Source organism: Carassius auratus, chromosome 32 (genome assembly GCF_003368295.1).
Source record: "Carassius auratus strain Wakin chromosome 32, ASM336829v1, whole genome shotgun sequence".
Lineage (NCBI taxonomy): Eukaryota > Metazoa > Chordata > Actinopteri > Cypriniformes > Cyprinidae > Carassius > Carassius auratus.
In genome coordinates, this window is record NC_039274.1 from 14,590,727 (window position 1) to 14,610,513 (window position 19,787).

The 19,787-nt window shown below is 37.5% G+C and overlaps 1 protein-coding gene across 2 annotated transcripts; it reads right to left on the reverse strand.

Moving 5' to 3' along the window:
• Positions 1–1,722: 1,722 nt before the first annotated feature.
• Positions 1,723–18,339, reverse strand: LOC113051672 (5-hydroxytryptamine receptor 5A-like). Of its 2 annotated transcripts, none has more exons than XM_026215605.1 (3): positions 18,156–18,339; positions 13,160–14,237; positions 1,723–3,438 (listed from the first exon to the last, which is right to left on the reverse strand). In XM_026215605.1, the coding sequence occupies exons 2-3, from the start codon at positions 13,982–13,984 to the stop codon at positions 3,106–3,108; spliced, it is 1,158 nt and encodes a 385-aa protein (XP_026071390.1). In that variant the 5' UTR covers positions 13,985–14,237; positions 18,156–18,339; the 3' UTR covers positions 1,723–3,105. The 2 variants fall into 2 exon arrangements, with proteins under 2 accessions (XP_026071390.1, XP_026071391.1); XM_026215606.1 differs by lacking the exon at positions 18,156–18,339 and adding an exon at positions 15,746–15,839.
• Positions 18,340–19,787: the final 1,448 nt, after the last annotated feature.

Genomic DNA, 19,787 nt, shown 5'->3' on the forward strand with positions numbered 1-19,787 from the left:
TTTTCACAGTAAGTTAAATGTGATGTACCATGGTTCTGCACATTTTTTTTTTTTATATATATATATATTTTCTTCAGTTGGGCTTTTCACACTGTATTTAACACCAGGTTATTGTGATTTTACTTTGCTCAGTTCGCTTTTGCATTTCTGTGATGACAATAGAAATTCTTAAAACTGCTTAATTCAACCTCCATATCTAGTTATTTGCTCATCATAAAAGCAATTTCTCATTTGTTTGAATAAATTGCCATTGCTTTGGTACATTCTTGCAATTGATTTATACAACAGTATTCGGTTTCCTACATATTAATTTGCTTATGTGTTACTCAGAATATATTACTGGATGTAATAATCTTACCACCCTAAAAAGTCTAGGCATTAGTTCATTGCACAAGTCATTAAATGTAAAAAGGTTGAACCAGTTGTTATAATATAGGTCAAGCATATGTTTTGTATTTATTTCTTTTAGACTTTCTTGTAAATGTGCCCTGAACTGATGAACTTCTCTGCAGGTAAATCTATGAGGGGGAATGAGGCTGATAAGATATTCCAAAGGGTTATTTTTATGCTGCATTGCAAAGGAAGAAATCCCTTGAGATGTGGAGGAGAATGTGTGGTCCAGCAGACCGAGACGTCAGGGGGAGTACAAAACTGTGCTTTAATCCCCCATACAGTGCTGCATTTACAGTTTTAGGGATGCTTACTTTTTTATTTTGTATTTCTTTCTTTTTGCTGTAAAATCCTTATGTCTTTTCCCTGTCCTGTCTCTTGCGATCAGTATCCCACATACAGTAATATAACTTTGTAGTTTGTACTGTTGAATCTAATATATACCATACAAGAAAAGTGTAGCCTTGTGCATTTTAGTCATATTTTACTTAAGAAAATACTTAGAGTACAGTGTTATATTTGAAAATAAGGTTAAGCATTCTGAACAAAGCTTTTGTTTGGGAAGAAGAACATTATGATGACACTGATATGTTCACTGACAAGAATATTTACTTTTGAGATGAACTTGTTTTGAGCAAGATTCCAACTTCTGCAGGTGATCTATTTTGTTCCACTGTTTGTACAAAAGCATTGCACACATGGCTAGTTTTAGTTTAGTTTTTAGTTTAGTTTATCTGTGCTAGTTAGTCCACAGTCAAAAAAAAAATAATAATTTGTCTTGGTGGCCTTTAATCAAAACTGCTCTGGAATGGCATTCCTTCTCTCATTGGGCAGAATATCTTAAACTTATTTTAACCTGAGTGGTGCACTTCAGAAAGCAGTATCATGGGAAAAGAAATAGTGAATAATAGATTGTTTTATTCTTACAGTTATGGTCTCCTACTCAGGACTAACTGAATGGTACAGAAATAGAAATATATAAAGTGATGAAGAGCAAGAGCGAAACAAGCTGCTATAACACAGGTCGTGTGCTGCTCGTCCAAACAATAATACTGACACCACAAAATGTATGAACATACAGTGTGAAACATGGAAAACAATAAAGCAAGATTGGGTAAGAAAGGGATTTTTCTATAAAGCCCTATATTAAGAGAGACCAAATGTGACCCTATAGCACAAAAAAAACAGTATAAAGTCACTGGAGTATATTTTTATCAATAGCCAAAAAAAAACATTGTATGGGGCAAAATTATCGATTTTTCTTTTATGCCGAAAATCACTGGGATATTAATTAAAGATCATGTTCAATGAGGATATTTAGTAAATTCCTACCAAAAATATATCAAAACTTAATTTTTTATTGTTAATATGCATTGTTAAGAATTCATTTGGACAAATTTTTTTTTCTCAGTATTTTGACTTTTTTGCACCCTCAGATTCCAGATTTTCAAATTGATGTATCTCGGTCAAATATCGTCCGATCCTGGCAAACCACACATCAATGGAAAGCTTATTTATTCAGCTTTCTGATGACATATAAACCTCAATTTTGAGAAATTAACACTTAAGACTGATTTTGTGGTCCAGGGTCACATATTCATGTTCCCACTCTTTGCCTTTCCATTTCCTTTTTCATCTCTCAGTATCTGGCTCACTTTCTTCAACCTTTCAGAAGCTTGAGTACTAGTCTCACTACAGACATTACTTTATTCTCATAGACGCATATGCAAAGTAAAAGTTGGTGCTGCCCTAAAGTGGAGTCTATGAATAATGGATGAACTGATAAACTGATAAAATATTTTAAAGCGATACTGTTTCAAACTTATTGTGATTCTTTGGACATGCACTGGAAGCACTGTGATAGCTGCTAGGGGCAAAACATATTCACTGATTAACAACTGTAGCACAAACAAACAAAAAAACTAAAAACTGCAGGCTTGTTTACATTTGGTTCCATGTAATCTCCTTATTCCAATTCACTCTGCTACAATGGTAGCTTACGATGTGATGCTTGGAAACAAAGGCATTGTTATGAGGTCACTTATAACAACTATTCTGTTCAAAATTTCAATTTCACTTCATTATACTATGTCTTTACCTGAAATCATGAATTGTCTTAGTTCATCTTTTGCACATCAACTTTCCTCATAAGGAAAAAATAATATAATGAATGAAAATACAAATTGCTCCTTAGCCAGTATATTTTTAAGAAGTGAAAGGATATTAAGCCAGATTTTCATGAAGTGTAAAAATGCCTACATCGTGTCTTCATTGACAATTAGAAGAAAAAGGGCTTTGATGTTTCACATCCATTAAAACAGTGGAACGAATCTATGGTTTCACAGAAATTGCAAGAGCTACAGAAAGTTTGCTTAGTGTCTGAATGATTTGTTCAATCTTGCTAAAGCAGACACTTGGATGGTTTAGAAGACGTGCATTATATCAGTACTGCTGAATCAACAGATAGTGCCAACTTGTCTAACCATGAAGACATCAGCAGCAGCAGCATTCATACACAGACAGATCTCAACACTACCCCTGCAGGGTTTCCGAAGTGTGTTGGAAATCCCCCTTCCTCCTTTAACAATGGTTAGAGTGAGTGAATTGCTTGTTCTTCTGTGTCTGAACTGAGAAGAAGGCTTCTCTTGATGTTCTTCTCACTTTCTACTCATAAAACCCAAAGGTCTTCATTCTGGTCTTTCTTCTTTCTGTTCCTCATCGCTGTCTGGAAAAAAGGTTTCTAAACGCGTTGTTGTAGTTCTTGTTAAAGGCTGTGTAGATGAGCGGGTTAAAGAAGGAGTTTGAGTAACCCAGCCAGAGGAAGACACTTTTCCAGACAGGAGGGATGTCACATGAACAGAGCGGAATGATGAGCTCAGCAAGGAAAAAGGGAATCCAACAGAGAACAAACACACCTATCAGGATGCCCACCATCAGAGCTGCTCTCCTCTCTTTCTGCTCTCGCCACGTCTCGCCATCCGTCTGGAACGATACAGTAGCGTGACGGACTGTGAAGGCCATCTGTGGTTGTCGTTCAGCCTCCTTTACCTGGCAGTAAACAAATAGGATGTATTGGTAGTGTTAATGAAGTACACAACTATTTAATTTGTTACATTTTTCATCTTTAAAGCTTAAATAGTTCAATCACTGGCTGATAGCAGGCGACGTTTTTGGCTTTCCTACAACCTATATCAACCCTATCCACTTTGTATGTGTTTAAGTTGATTGGTGGGCAGAAAGCAGCAATCACACATTTTGTTAAAATTGAGTCTCTGTGATCAGTTCTGTGTCAGACAGGTTTGGACTATGCAGAGTTTCATAATAAAAAGTATAGTTTAATTCATATCAAATAATTAAAAATGTTATAATAAAAAACAAAACTCTGAAGCACTGTAACGGTAAGGTAGTACAAAATTCCTTTGGTACATATCCGTGTCTAGACATCACACTTTTCCTACTCTGATCTTTAAGGGACACCTGCTATGTGCTGGTTGCATATAAACAATCTGCACAAAATCCATGACAAAGGAGTGAATCTTTCCGACAGAAAACACTTGCCTGAAATGCTTTGTTCGTAGTCCTGCCATTATTTGTATGACAGTTACATCCTATAGGAGCATTCTGGTCATGTCAAAATTAACCTAAATGCGAGATTCCAACTTGTAAAAGCATTCACATCCTTGTACAACTCGAAATTACAACTTGTAAACTGGGAATATCTTAGAGCTCCGACTTGTACCATGTGACCACTGTAGATTAATTTAGGCATAGTGTTGCCATAGTAACACATAATTCTGAGTCCGAGGGTGTGAAAAGCTCAGAGAAGGATGTCACATGTTCATCTAGAAATTACGGTAATTACCACTTGGTGTGAACGCAGCACATGTTACAAATTTGCATAAAACCAGCCTAAAAACTACCTGCTTCGACCGGCCCTCAAAAACAGTTGGGTAAGTGATGTCGAGGAGAGACTGTTTTTTTCCACTTCAATGCCATAGTTACCATAGATTTCATATGGTTTACAGCTGCTCATGAAGCAGATTTCCCGAACTTTGTGAAACTGACGTAGTTTCTGCTATACATGTTTTTATGCGATGAGATGCTAAATGTATTTCCTGACTCTCTGTGGTCATTAAAAATCCCATGGCACTTCTCATAAACAGTAGGGGTGTAACCCCGGTGTCCTGGCCCAATTGCCTTCACTGGCCCTTGTCAATCATGGCCTCCTAATCATCCCCATCCACTGAATTGGCTCTATTTCTCTCTCCTCTCCACCCTTAGCTGGTGTGTGGGGAACGCATTGGTGCCTTTGCACTGTGGCTGCCGTCGCATCATCCAGGTGGATGCAGCAAACTGGTGGTGGTTGAGGAGAGACCCCCTCATGATTGTAAAGCACTTTGGGAGTACAATAAAGTACTATGTAAATGCCTAATTCATTCATTCATTCATTCATTCAAAAGAAGCATCTAGCTGCTTAATGTGTCGCACAGAATGAAAGCATGTTAAACTCACGTCACTTTACTGTGTTTCCATAACACCCACATACTCGAGTCTAGACCAGGGCAAACAGAGAAGTAAATATAAACAGCCAAACATTCCAGTGCTGTTATGAGCCTCTAAAACACAGCTTATCCAATCAAACTAGGGGCCCAGAAATATATTTTTTACATGGATAAATTTGCTTTGACATAAAATGATACACTACAATGTAACAAAATAGTATACTGTATTGTTATATTGTACATGTACAACTGGATGAGGTTTTGGGGCAGACCTGACCTACTGAAAAGAGATGGTCTTCATCCCTTCAGGGGTGGTGCCACACTTCTATCTAGAAATATGACACATAGTCTTACAGACTGTACTTGACTAACTGTGGCCCAGGTCAGGAAGCAGAAGACTGGCTAAACCGACCATCTGCTAGCCACCTCACATCACAGAAGTTAGTTAGTTATCAGCACAGTTAGAGATTCCTTCACCTAGATATCATAAAATGTTCATATTCAACAATTGAAAAAACAATATAATACAGATAAACAAATGATAAAGCTTGGTTTAATGAATATTTGATCCTTTTCTACTAAAGCTTTTTTTTCTAAATATGATCACAGATCATAACCTGAATCATAGAGGATTACATTACTTTAAACGAGCAAGATTACTGTAACAAACATGAACTGCACTCAAAAGGTAAAAGGAGGTCTGGTTTCAAGTATAATTTGTTTGAAGTAATGGTGCTCTATATAACATTATTTAGTGTAATAAATGTTAATTGATGTTGATGCAGTGAAATTCTGAAGCACAGCGATGATATCTCAGATCATTATATAGTCTGTGTATACTCCATATAGCTAAAGCTGCAAATTCAACTCCTTGTTACAAATATGGTAGAACCATCACATATACAACAAAAGACTGCTTTGTAAATAATCTTCTCGATTTGTCTCAATTCCTCACAATATGCAATAGCTCAGGATAAAACGATGGTGTAACAGAAACTACTCTTTCTCAAACAGACTCTCTCTTTCTATCACTTACGGCCGCTCCTTTATGTTTAAAGATGAAACAAGCACATTCACACCCTAAAGACAGCAGCCTGGAAGATGGAGTGCAGCTGGAAGGTATTTCATATTGCATGGAGGGAAAGTACTTCTACAGACAGAAAATCCTTAAAAAAAACTTCCTTTAGAAGAAACAAACACAACCCCCAGTATTTATTCAACACAGTGGCTAAATTAACAAAAAATAAAGCATCAACAGGCAAAGTCATTTCCCAATAGCACAACAGTAATGACGTCTTTACTTCCAAGATCAATACTATTACAGATAAAATTATAACCGTGCAGCCACCATCTACAGTATTGCATCAGACAGTGCACTATAGATCCCCCGAGGAACAGTTCCACACCTTCTCTACTATATGGAGAGGAAGAATTGTATAAAATTGTTAAATCATCTAAACCAACAACAGGTATGTTAGACCTTATACCATCTACTAAAAGAGGTGCTTCCAGACATCATAGATCCTTTTCTTAAAATTATTATTTTATCATTGTCATTAGGATATGTTCCAAAAACCTTCAAACTGGCTGTCATTAAGTTTCATTAAAGCACCCATTAAAAACCACAACTTGATGCTGGAGTATTAGTTAATTACAGACCGATCTCTGTCAAAGATAATAGAAAAGGTAGTCTCCTCACAACTATGTTGTTTCTTAGAGAACAAAATAGTATCTGTGAGGACTTCCAGTCAGGATTTAGACCATATCATAGTACAGAGACTGCTCTCATCAGTTACAAATGATCTGCTCTTATCATCCAATCGCTTTTTTTCTATTTCTCTATTAGTCAGTTAGTGGATCTTAGCACTGCATTCAACACAATTGACCACAGCTGCTTTGGAAATATCTATATTGTATAAAGTGCATCATGTTTTTTTAAATGAGCATTTAAATTAGCTTTAGTAGCTTTTTGTTTAAAAGGCTGTAGTTGAGTGCACAGAATACTGTGGCAGAACAAAGCACAATTACTGTGTGTATGTGTTTGCGTTTTGACAGACAGAGGAGGAAATCAGGCAATTAACAGATTTTTGGATTGGTGTACGTTAGTGAGAATAAATGGACTTAAGTATTTTATGTGAAAACAGATAAAAAATAGGGAGTGTGAGTACGCTTGTGAGTCAGGATACAAATGGTAGAACAAGAAATAAAAGAGATGGTGAAGAGACTGAGGGAAAAAACATCACAGAATAACTGGATGAATCCAAAAGATGTGGATGCAAACATCTTCATCTGAGGAGTGACCGTTGGTATCTCATTCCAAAGATGCCACAATCTCTCATCAAATTCTCTGCATTGAATGTATGTAGATGATGTTCAATGCATATTAACTGCTTTTGTAGGTGTTCTGCTGTACTTGTTTTTTTTTTATGAGAAATTAATACTTTCCTTTAGCAAGGTGAGCCTTGGTGAGCATAAGAGATTCAAACATAAAAAATCCATTTATTTCTATTTCAAATGATAAAATGTAAATAAAAATAATATTACAATATATACATGTCTATATATATGTTTGAAAATAGAATATAGGTTGGATTGTTAAGGAGTTTGCCGTTACTATCAAATGCCATCTCCATGACTTTTTTTGTTCATCACTACGTTGGACAAGAGTAGATAAATTTAGTAATGCAGACAAAAGAAAAGACATAAAAAGGTGAGACATGAATAGAAGATAGAGAATAGATTTCAAATAAGAGAGACAGAGGAACTATCTAATTCAATGCAATTAAGCTTTAATTGCGTGTCTACATTAACACTGTTGTTTAAGTTTGTCCCAATTAGGAAAAAACGGTGGACACTGAGCATCCATGCAGTCTCGATTTTTACAGATTTTTTTTACTTATTGACTTCAAATGTATATATGGAGCATTTAATGATAATGCCAAAATAATGATAGGATGTTTTTTTTTTTTTGGAAAATTATATAGTCATGTGGTGTAATTTGATATGAAGTTAACCACTGAAAATTAATTATGTTGAAAATTGGTTGTAGAACCAATTCATTTAGAGTAGATCATGCGCATTATCTGGAAATCTAATAAACTAATATAGAAATGCATATTTACAAATGATTGTTATGTGTGAGGAAGCAGTGAGAAGCTGCTTCTAATTATACCCTTTTCTCTCGCTCTGTGTGTGTTGAGAGGGAACTGTGTGTCAATGTGGGGCAGGTGTCAGCTCTGTGGGTTGAGCCTAGCTTCAGAGAAAATAGCTCTGCTACGTTTGATCTTCATCTCTGCACTGCACCCAAACTGTTCTATTCTCTCCGTCTTTTAGTCTTCATTTTTTTGTTTCCTCTCGCACCACAGCTTACAGTAGCAATTTGAATACTGTTTATATGAACAAATAAATGAAATCAAGGTTCTTTAATTTATATGATCCCATTTAATAGTCTCAAATACAAAATAATATAATCGATTAAATAAATAATTGTCCTAAACTACCTACTGAGTGTATACAAGCAGTCTTCAATGAGTGACTTGTTGAATCATTTACTCAACCAAGTTGTTAAATTATAAATTCAGAATTTCTGCATTGATTGCAGATAAATTGTGGTCTGATCAGTGTGACTACACTAAAAACACACAGCTAGTTGTATTTATTTTTATTTCTTTTACATTTTATTGAAGATACCGTGTAATTACTGACAGGGCAGGCTGGAAAAATTAAATTAAAAACTGTTTCGGCTTCTACAAAAGTTACATGGAGTCAGTTAAGGAGATGAGATTGGAAGTAAGGATCACACAGGTGCCCAGCCCTTTAAATAAAGGCACACAAAGCCTGGTTACTTACAAATATGTTCTCATCTTAACAGATTGTTTAGGGTGAACCATGCCTTTATCCCAATAGCTGCAAGATGTAAAAAGAAGAAAAAACAGTGCAAAAGGATCAACAAATCCAAAAACTCTCTCTAGGAGCAGGGACCCTGCAAAGATGGCTCTAATGTTTACCCAAGACAATCTGTTGTTCCACATTGCTTCTGTGAACAGTTGAGGCAAAATACACAATAGCAGAAAGAGCTCCAAACCTCATCTCAACCAAAGTGTGGTGAAATGCTGCTTTGTTGCCTCACTTTGCGATCATTAAAAGGTGCCATCTGTAATGTTTGGCAAAAAAAAAAAACAAGTCATACTCCACATTCCATAAGAGTGTCAAAAATCGCTCTTGCCGCTCTGCTCACGACGCTGCAGAAAGATTTGTGAGCGCTCAGACGCTCTAACGTAGATCGAATGCTTATTTTGTATTTAAAGCGGCCGCAAAGCAAACAAGCTTGTTGATCTCGTGCAGACTAACCACAAGGAGTTATAACCTCATTAAATCTTTTTGTGGACGAAATATTAGGATCCTTGAAAATGAACAATCTCAGACACCTTGGTCCACGTATCACTTTTAATTTATTTTTTATGTCCCTGTAGGCAAACAGGGACACATCATAGATTAATACAAACGCTAAACAGCAATAATCAACCTGTCCTTTATTCTGCTTGAGAACTAATGTGCCATAGTGATGGCCGATTCGTGAACGAATCGTTCAATTTAACCGGTTCTTCTTAGTGAACCGGTTGAACCAGTTCACCAAATCGAACTGAATCGTTTGAAACGGTTCACGTCTCCAATAAGCATAAATCCACAAATTACTTAAGCTGTTAACTTTTTTAACGTGACTGACACTCCCTCTGAGTCAGAATAAACCAATATCCCGGGGTAATCCATTTACTCAAACAGTACACTGAATGAAATGCTGTGAAGACCGAACTGAAGATGAACACCGAGCCGAGCCAGATAATGAACAAACACGCCCACTGCTGGAGCAGTTCTCGTTCTCGAGTCAAGAACCGGTTGCTTCGGTGTTCGGATCACCAGTACACTCAACCGAGAATCGTTTCTGTCGGACGCGTCCGATTTGAGAACCGATGAGCTGATTCTCGTTCTCGAGTCAAGAACCGGTTGCTTCGGTTTTCGGATCATCAGTACACTCAACCGAGAATCGTTTCTGTCGGACGCGTCCGAATTGAGAACCGATGAACTGATGATACTGCGCATGCGCGATTCAGCGTGAAGCCAACTGACTCACAGCATGTCTCTGAACCGAAGGGATTCTTTTGCTGATTGATTCTGATTCTGTACTAGTAGTTATGAGCGGGTATTTTGAGGGCTTGGATGAAGGGCAATCTGGCGAAACGTAAGTTAATTTAATAACAAATACATCGCAATGGATTATGTTTAGTAAGTGGATCATGGTTTCTGCACTGATGACACCTAATTTATTTACTTTATATCTTCAAGACTTAAATCCTCATATGCACATTATTGCTGTTACTGTATTTAGGTGTTGTTGCAAAACTCAAATGTAAACTTTTCATGATTATGAGGTTTTAACTGACTAAAGTTATGATTACTGACTTTATATATTTGAATGTTTGATAGACGTGACGCCATTACGTCATCGCCAATGACGTCATTACGTCGAGCGTGAAAGAACCGATGAACCGGTTTTTTCAACCGGTTTATTGAATCGAACCGTCCGAAAGAACCGGTTCGCGGAAAAGAATCGAACTTCCCATCACTAATGTGCCAACTCTCAAGCATTCACCGTGAGACACACGCAATTGACTCTTTTCACACGCTGTCACGCCACACATCAATTTTTTCAGGCACAGAAAAACCACGAAGCAAAGAGGACACGGAGACCAACAGACTAGACAGAGCAGGTTAGTTATGATACATAGGGCTGTGCAAAAAATCGAATGCGATTTTCATGCACCTCTCATCAGTAAAGACGCTCCTGTAATTAGAAGTATATCTCCAGCATGTGCGTTCAGATCAGGGTTGCCAGGTTTTCAGAACAAATCCTGCTCAGTTGCTTCTTAAAACTAGTCCAAAACTAGCCCAATCGCGTTTCCGGGAGGTTCCCCGATAAAAATTGCTTCCCGGGGTTAAAATATAAATTTTTGGGAAGGGTTTTCCTGGTAAAATTAGCATTTTAGGGGCTAAATATCACGTTATTGGTATTGGGATTGCTTCAAACCGCGGACATGAAAAACAACCGCAGACTTGGCAACACTGGTTCAGGTGGAGCGGCAGTTACTGCACAGAGCCTTAGTCTACCGACAACTAACACAAAATCGCTTTCAAAATCGACAAAGAATCGCCTGCGATTTTAACATCGATGTTGTGTAGATTGTCAGTGAATTACGGCTCTGTGTAGTAAATGCCAACCAGTGTTGCCAAGTCTGTGGTGGTTGTTTTTCATGTCCGCTGGTCACAGCGACCCCAATACAAATAACGTGATATTTAGCGCCTAAAATGTGAATTATATCAAGGCAACCCTGCTAAAGAACCTATATTTTAACCCCGGGAAGCAATGTTTTATCGGGGAACCTTCTGGAAGCGAGATTGGGCTAGTTTTGAGAAGCAACTGGGCAGGATTTGTTGTGAAAACCTGGCAATCCTTATCTAAACACACGTGCTGGAGATATACTCCTAATTACAGGAGCGTCTTTACTGATGAGATGTACATGAGTAAAGACATGCACAGCCCTATATAATAAAATGGGTAACGTTAAGTTATAGCCAGCTAATTATAAAAAGGCAGCTAAGGTTAGCCATCGCTAACATTAGCACGTTTATCGAACAGCCTTCGATACATTTCTATGTTATAACTTCCCGAAAACAAATACACAAACATATAAAACAAACTTCTAGCGAAATACTAACAGCATCTAACTTGCAAGTTCGGAGTCGAACCTCATTTCTTTCAGGTCCATCAGTTGTCTCCAGCGATTAAAAGCAGTGCCGATGTTTACTCTGGTATTCTTATCGGATTTGATTTGTGATTCAGAGCGCGGTTGTTTCCCTGTAGCGGGTGTTGGTCTCTTGCCAAGGGCTTCAGCTATCCTTCCGCTCTCTGAACTGAACTGAAAGTAGTGGGCTGTACTTTCCACACGATTGACATCAGGTCCAGGTACGCCCTGCGAGTTATTTGTGTATTGCAGGTTGGCTGGTGGTTATGTTGCCCGCATACCGCCTCCCACGGCCGAAACTGGTATTACAACACCTGTCGGGCCGGGGCTAGTAATGCTAATGCTAATTAAGGTTGATATCTCTTGACATTTTTTTAATGACATCATCGCCCTTATTTCTTCTCATTCTTTTGATGCGTGTAGGTCATGTTATGGATATTTTTACCTCAATTTCTGCATATGGCACCTTTAAAGGAACAATGAATTATAAAGTGTATCAATACATTTTACAGAAGAATGATGGAATGAATGACTTCAAGTTTCAGATCACACAAGTATATCCACTACAGAACGGCTGAAAAAAGAAGATGCCCAAGTCCTGACCTTGAGCCAATTCAGAAGACTGTGCTATCAAGAAAACACAGAAACATGGATACTGAACTGAAACAGATTTGTGGGAAGGGATGGGCCAAAACAGGTCAAAAGTCCTATAAGCAGTTAAAAAAAAAAAAAGTTTGGTGGAGGTTGTGCTGCTAAAGAATTATCTACAAGTTACTAAATTCAATCTTTCACTTACTTCCTGCACTGTGAATAAATACACTAAATTAATAGCATTTACATTTAGTCATTTAGGAGACACTTTTATCCAAAGTGACTTACAAATGAGGACAATGGAAGCATTCAAAATCAACAAAAGAGCAATGATATATAAGTGCTATAACAAGTCTCGGTTAGCTGAACACAGTACACATAGCAAGGGCTTTTAAATAATATAATTAAAGAAAACATAAAATAGATAAAAAAGAATAGAGCAAGCTAGTGTTAGAGGTATTACATATATATATATATATATATATATATATATATATATATATATATATACACATACATATATATATATATATATATATATATATACACACACACACATGTATAATATATATATATATATATATATATATATATATATATATATATATAAATAAAATTGTATAATAAATGAAAAGAAAATAGAATACAAAAAGATTAGAAAGGTAAGTTAGATTTTATTTATTTATTATTAATTACATTCAATAAAATTGTGGGGAAGGGGTTATTTGTGTTATTAGTTTAGTCAGATTGTTTATCTATAAAGACGTCCAAAGGTTATGAGCAGTAAATGCAGAAATGGGGTTGACAAAACCACTGTATCTTGCCACTGTATAAAGCCTTATATAATCTTCAGTTGTTGTTTTTTTTTTTTTTTACCTCTATGACCTCAGCCATGGGTGTGATGGTGTTGGTCTTGCGAGAGCCAATACGGAACTTGGCAGCCTTGTAAATCTTCCAGTAGACAAAGAGCACCACGCAGAGGGGCAGGTAAAAGGCTCCAAAGGTGGAGAAGACTGTGTAGGAGGGCTCCTGGCTTACTTGACAAGTCAGACCGTCTTCTGAGTAGGTCTCACCCCAACCGAAGAGTGGCGAAAGCGAGATAACAGAGGAGAGCAGCCATGTGAGGCCAATCATCACATTAGAGATTCGTTTGCGTGTCTTCAGCGTGTACTCCAGGTGGCGAGTGATGGACCAGTAGCGATCGAGGGCAATAGCCGTCACGTTCCAGATACTGGCTGTGCAGCAGAGCACATCACAGGAGATCCAGACCTGACATAGTGCCCGACCCAGAATCCAACGCCGACCATAGAGCTCTCTAACGAGACTGAGGGGCATAACCAGTCCTGCAACCATCACATCCGAGATGGCCATGGAGGCAACCAGATTGTGGGGCACACGATGGAAGGTGCGCACCCTCAGGATGGTCACCAACACCAGAAGGTTCCATACAAAAGTGGCCACCACTAGCATGGCCAGCAAAGTGAGCGTGAGAACACTGAACACAGAAAATGGACGGTACAGATTACCCCATTCATATCCTCCAGAGATATTAGCTGAGAGAACTGTAACATTGGATTGAGTCATGGCAGCATGTGACGGTATGCAAATAGATAGCTGGCCCTCATTAGAGGACAAGTTGAAAATAAATGTCACTGCCAGAGTGGATAATGGTTTTCTTATTAGATATTTTAAAAAGTTCATTAAATGTAAAATATTTGCAGGAGTTTGTTTTCTGCGTAGGCGTCATGTGTTCTTGGCACTACAACTTGTGAGCTTATTGTCCTTTAGCTCACAGTTCTGTAAGCTGGTCACTGAAAAGGTAGGCGTTTTAAAGTGCTACCATACTGACTATGGCATTATGATTGCACACGTTGATAAACATGCGTTTATAGCATTCTGCAATGTAGGGGTTCCCAGGACACACATTTGAAGGTGTGAGAAGACATCCTCCATCCTATAACACAAGAAAAAAGGGAATAAATACATTTCATAGTTCATCGCACAGAATCACCTTATTCAACCACCACCAGAATTAGAAAACAGCCCTAGGCTATATGAAATGGGCTTCGTTCTTTTTCTATATATACACATCTCATGTGTTTGTGCCAGGACATTGTAAACACATCATAGCATGTGCACACTGTGAAGGGTCTCATTCTGGCCATGAACAGTGCATATTGTAAGCTTTGTATAACTTCGCAATCCCCTGAATTTCCCCTCCATAATTGCAAATTCATCTGTTTTGATGTCCCATTGTGCTGTATTAATTAATAAAACAGCAAGAACAAATAATAATGCAAAACATTGGGGCTGATGAATAATTATCCCTTTCCATTCCACTCCACTGTGCAGTGGTTTCTCTTGGTTATGGCTTGTGATCAGATATCCTCCTGACCTTTCATGATATGACGACTTCTTATTTTAGCTGCTCAAATCTAATTCCAATCCAATGTAAAGCTCATTCTTTATTATTTTAATTCTGCTTAATAAATTGGCTCTTTTATTATTTATTTGTCTGTAATTCGGGTCCATGGAGTCCATGAGGTTTTAAATCCTCCACTGGGTTGGATGTAATTTGCTCTAAGTGCTTGAGAAACAGATTCGGTTCAATTATTTGTAGCAATGAAGTTACACAGGAGACTTCAATTGACTGCCTGTCTTCATATTGACCTTCTTGCAGTAATGTCAGCTGCTAAAAGATCCATCGTACAGGAAGAAGCATCTTTATCCCAAAAGCCAAGCCATCCACACTGAAAAGTATCTGTACTAGACGCTGTCATAGAGATAGACATTATTATAGAGCCAAAAGGCTTTGATTTTCATAAGTTCCTGGTTTATGCTTGTCAAATCTGAACCTCTGTTGGCTTTCAAAACTCGATAAGGGGTAAAAAAAAAAAAAGGACTACAAGCCTGTCAAGAGAGCTCAGTGATAGAATCATCAAAACATCACATACTTGTCAGCAGCACAAAAGTGAAGGGAATATTACAAGCTATCGTATCAGTGATGACAACAATGAGAGGCTTGAGTTTTCTGCCCTGTTGATTGCTGTGTGTTTGCCCTCTGTTTGAAAACAGTTAGACTAACATAAAAATCCCACTTGTATTCTATTGACTGAAAGGACACAAAGCATATAATAGAGTCACTGTGGCATCAACACACATTTTGTGTTGATTAACGTCCCTCTGATAGTGCATATCATTACCCAGCATCCTCATCAGTAAGTCTGGAATCTGTCCTGTCAGGAGGAACAGAGAGGAAACACAATGTCCACACTCGACAGGCTCATTACCACACAAGCACAGAGGAACACTGATTACAGCTTCCCGCTCATTTTCTCTCAGAGCTCTCTTTACTCTATTGGTGTATGACAAAGTCACTCTAAGGAGAAAATGACATTTATGGAAAAGATCTAGGATTTACATCAAACAAAAGTCTGTCCGTGGCATGCTAAAATAGCTTACCCTTATTTTTGAAAATAGTCTTCCTTTTTACCCATCATTTCGTTTACTTTCATCTTCCTTCTCTCTCTGCATCTCTTCACGTCATCTTTAAATCTTTCCCTGCTCTCCTTCGCCTTCCATCTCCTATATCAGCCTGTGCCCAAAGCCATGAATTTGGACACACATATACATAAACACATAGTCAGTAGCAAGAAAAGCCCCCAGCATATTGTCTTGGCAGTGTTCAACTAATCATTCCTGACAGTTTCCCCTCAGCAAATCAACCAGGGCACTGGACGCACAGTCTGAGATAGACACCTGTAATTTATTGCCATTTCCACAAGATTTCCACAAGAGTGAGATGAAATAAGTTTATTTTTTGGTTATTTATATTATATATATATATACACACACACATATACACAAGCTTCATTCTGTCCATTATTTACTTAGTATGCCAAATGACAGAGAAAAGAATAGGACAGTAAGAAATTAATGAGATAGTCCACTCAAACATTTAAATTCTGTCATCATTTACACACCATAATTTTATTCTGAACCTGTATGACTTTATAACAGAAAATATGACAATATAGTCATAGCTGAGTGAATTGTCCCTAATAGAAAGAGACAGAAGAGAAAAGAGAATATGTATACCAATATACTTTGAAATCCTCTTTAGTTCACAACACTTAGCTTTTCAACCTGATTACAAATACAAGAAGCCGGTTCCCATAGTGGCTGCAGATAAATAGTTAAGGGTTCACAGGTTCATTTCCAATTAAGGTAACGGAATAGTTACGGAGAACACAATCTAGCACTGACAGTATTGGGCTCTCAAGAACAGCACATAACCACAGGCTGTTACAGGGGCTGTCTCTGCAGTCAGTGTAGTACATGCTACTTTATATAAAATTCATATTAAATAACATATCTGACTTGAATACAACCAGTAAATTTAGGTGTTACCACATGAAGCATATTTTGAGTACATTTTTACAATGCAATTTGACTTATGGATGTGTTACACTAAATATTATCAAGTGCATTGAATTGTGCATTTCCACAGACACCCAGACCCTGGAGAGAGAGCTTAAACATGCTTTAACAAGGTTTGGTAGTTTTAGTGGATCCTCTTGTCGTTTTAGAGGAGTTGTGAGGAAATTAATGAGCTGGTCTGACTGATAAACCAGTAGCACAAGGACTTAAAGTGTTTTAGCATCACATATGAGAGCAAATGAAGAGATCAAGTAATGGCACGCTGTACAAATACAAAGTTAAACAAATACAACCAATTGAGAATAAACTGTCTGATTTTTTACCATGAAATTATGCAAATGTAGTTTATGATTGGTCTGAGCTATCTAGAAAGACCAAAAGCACTTAAGGAGGACAATTATTAACAGCCATTGATCTATTGTGTAATAGGATAGTGCTTCTGTGTGTCAAAACAGTTAGCAGTAATAATAGTCAACAATTAATACACAGTAAAAATATTATATATCCAATTATAGCCTACTTGTTTTAATGACAGGAGGTTACTGCATACAAAGAGTTTTATCTACTTGAATCTGAGAGAGAGAGAGAGAGAGATTGAGTCAATGGATTTACTCTGAAGCGAGCTGTTGTGAACGGACAATAGTTCAGCCAGAGATGCGTCAAATGCGCCACATAATATCATTAAAAATCATATCTCATTACTCGCTCATTATTGTCACATTATTCCATTTCTGTTGAGTTAGTGACATTTTCTGTTTAAAAAAACATGGTTGGACCGACTGTTAACGACATGGCATAATTACTATTGCTATTTTATGTTCTTTGTGGCAGAGAAATGATATTTATACGTTGCACAAAAGCGGAGCTTTATGTAGATCAGTGACCCAGCATGAGAGCAAACTCTCTGATTCGAGCACGTCGCTCAAATGAGGTGCTGAAACAACAATCGCTCTTTTCGAAGAAACTGCGCGCGACTCTCACCAAAATCTGAATGTACTGAAAACAACTCAATTCAGCAACTACCTACTTTAAACCTGCCAAGCTCAAATCAACACATTTCACAGATCAAAGCGTAAAATAACGGGTGTTTACTTCTGGTTTCGCGACACATGAGCGCAATCGAATCTTCTTGCATACTCTGGGTCAGAAAAGGTCTTCTTCCCTTTTTCCTGATATCTGCCTTTTAATCGTGACATTTAAATCCCAAAGGCTTTAAAGGTGCTGCATTAAAAACGTTGTCTCTATACTCCACTTCAAGAACACCCAAATATTTTCTCAGAGCTCTATATTCTATAGGAAAGGACGACAATAAATCACTTATTTTGAAGTGGACACGCCGCATGTCTCTCGGTAAACGTCGCCAATGCATCACACTTAACAGTTATCTACACTTTGCACACATCACATGTCTACTGCAGCTCTTAATACTCACCTATAATCACAACAGCGATACAAACATTCTGCAAAAGTGCAGGATTTCTTCGCTTTTTTCGGTCGAGTGTAACTGTTCTGCCCACCTGAAACCGTCTTCATCTAAAACACACACTACACTTGAGTCAAGGCTGCACACCGCATGTGGATTGAACCAACGTGTGGCGTAGGGGTGCTGCGTGGATACCTTACAGAATTCAAGCCTTAAGAATCACATATTCGGTCTTTTAAGACCATTAAAGCTGTTGGAAGTACGATATTCCCAAAATGTAAAAAAAAATATCGCTAAATTGTAGAACTATTGTAAATAACAGATCAAGAGCTGATGATAAGCTCAAACGCTTTACCTGTCTTACACTTGTCAAAAGTTTTGTTGTATTTCAATGACATGGAGGCAGATCACGTTAACGCTCCATTCCAGACAATGATCTACATTAACATTTAATTAGTTCAATCTGAAAGCTTTTTCAGTTTCAGCAGCATTGTTTTTCCTAAGCGCGCGCATTCCTCTTGGGACCAGAGTGCGCATTGAACTGGAAATGATCAAATCTTTAGTGGCCACACGTCAAACACCGTGCGGCACCCATAGACGGGCGGCACCACCTGTTTTTGTTGTTGTTGTTTTTCTGTGGGCAACTTTTTAACTGTTGGGAATAAAAACAAATCGGAGTAGGCCTATCTATATCACATTACGTGTTGTTGGCACCAGCTTCAGTCACCAAAGCATGATTGGGCTAGTCAAGATTACAAAAGAGTTAATTGGTTGTCAAATTCAGTGGCTAAGCTAATAATGCATTTTTCATTGATACGATAGACCCGGTTCGGGCCTTCCTTTTGGCGAACTCTTTTTCTCCCTTTTCAAATTTTAAACCACGCCAGAAAAGCATTTATTTTTTTACTAAAAATTAAGGAAATAATCATAAAGTTGAAAATAAAGTAGCGGGTAGGGTTGCCCCAATAAGGTGGCATCCACTTAATAATTTTAATTAAAATTCATTTTACACTCAATAAGTTATTATTGCATATTGTTTTATAATGTATTACAGTGCTGAGGTGCAGATAATAGCCACTATTTGCAATAAGTAATTAGCAGAATATACTGCTATTTTAACATAGTATACATAGAATCTAGCTATTTACAAAGTGTAAAGAGCATATCACTAAAAAATATGTTATTTTCACTTAGTGTAAATAGGCTGTAGCAACCCCAACATGAAACATCTTTCCACGCCCCTGGTGGCATATGTCGGTGAACATGTCAAAATAATGGTCAAAGGCTACAGATTTTAGCTGATCAGAGGAATCTTTTAGGATTTGAGAAATTTGTTTCAGATGACCAAATCGTGGCGTATTCGTACAATGTGTGCCTGAAGCAAAATAAGGTCTTCATGTCAATCACAAAAACTAGCAGAGATTCTTATAACTCAGAATGATTTCCTCAAGGCGTTGACTCAAGACATTCTAAATTCCAATAACTATGTTTGTTAATTATGTTTGTTATAAATGTAACAAAAAAAGGTATCATTGCATCCCAGTGTGATGCCAAATATGATCTTTACATGCAATGGAACAAACTAATTGCTGTTTCATTTATAATCAATTTAAGGAAGTAAGTGAAATCCTGTAACTAATG

Coding starts and splice junctions, on each gene's coding strand:
- LOC113051672 (XM_026215605.1), bottom strand. CDS start 13,984: ATGAACTTTTTAAAATATCTAATAAGAAAACCATTATCCACTCTGGCA. Junction 3,439..13,159: donor CCATGGCTGAGGTCATAGAG/GTAAAAAAAAAA, acceptor GTTTACTGCCAG/GTAAAGGAGGCTGAACGACA.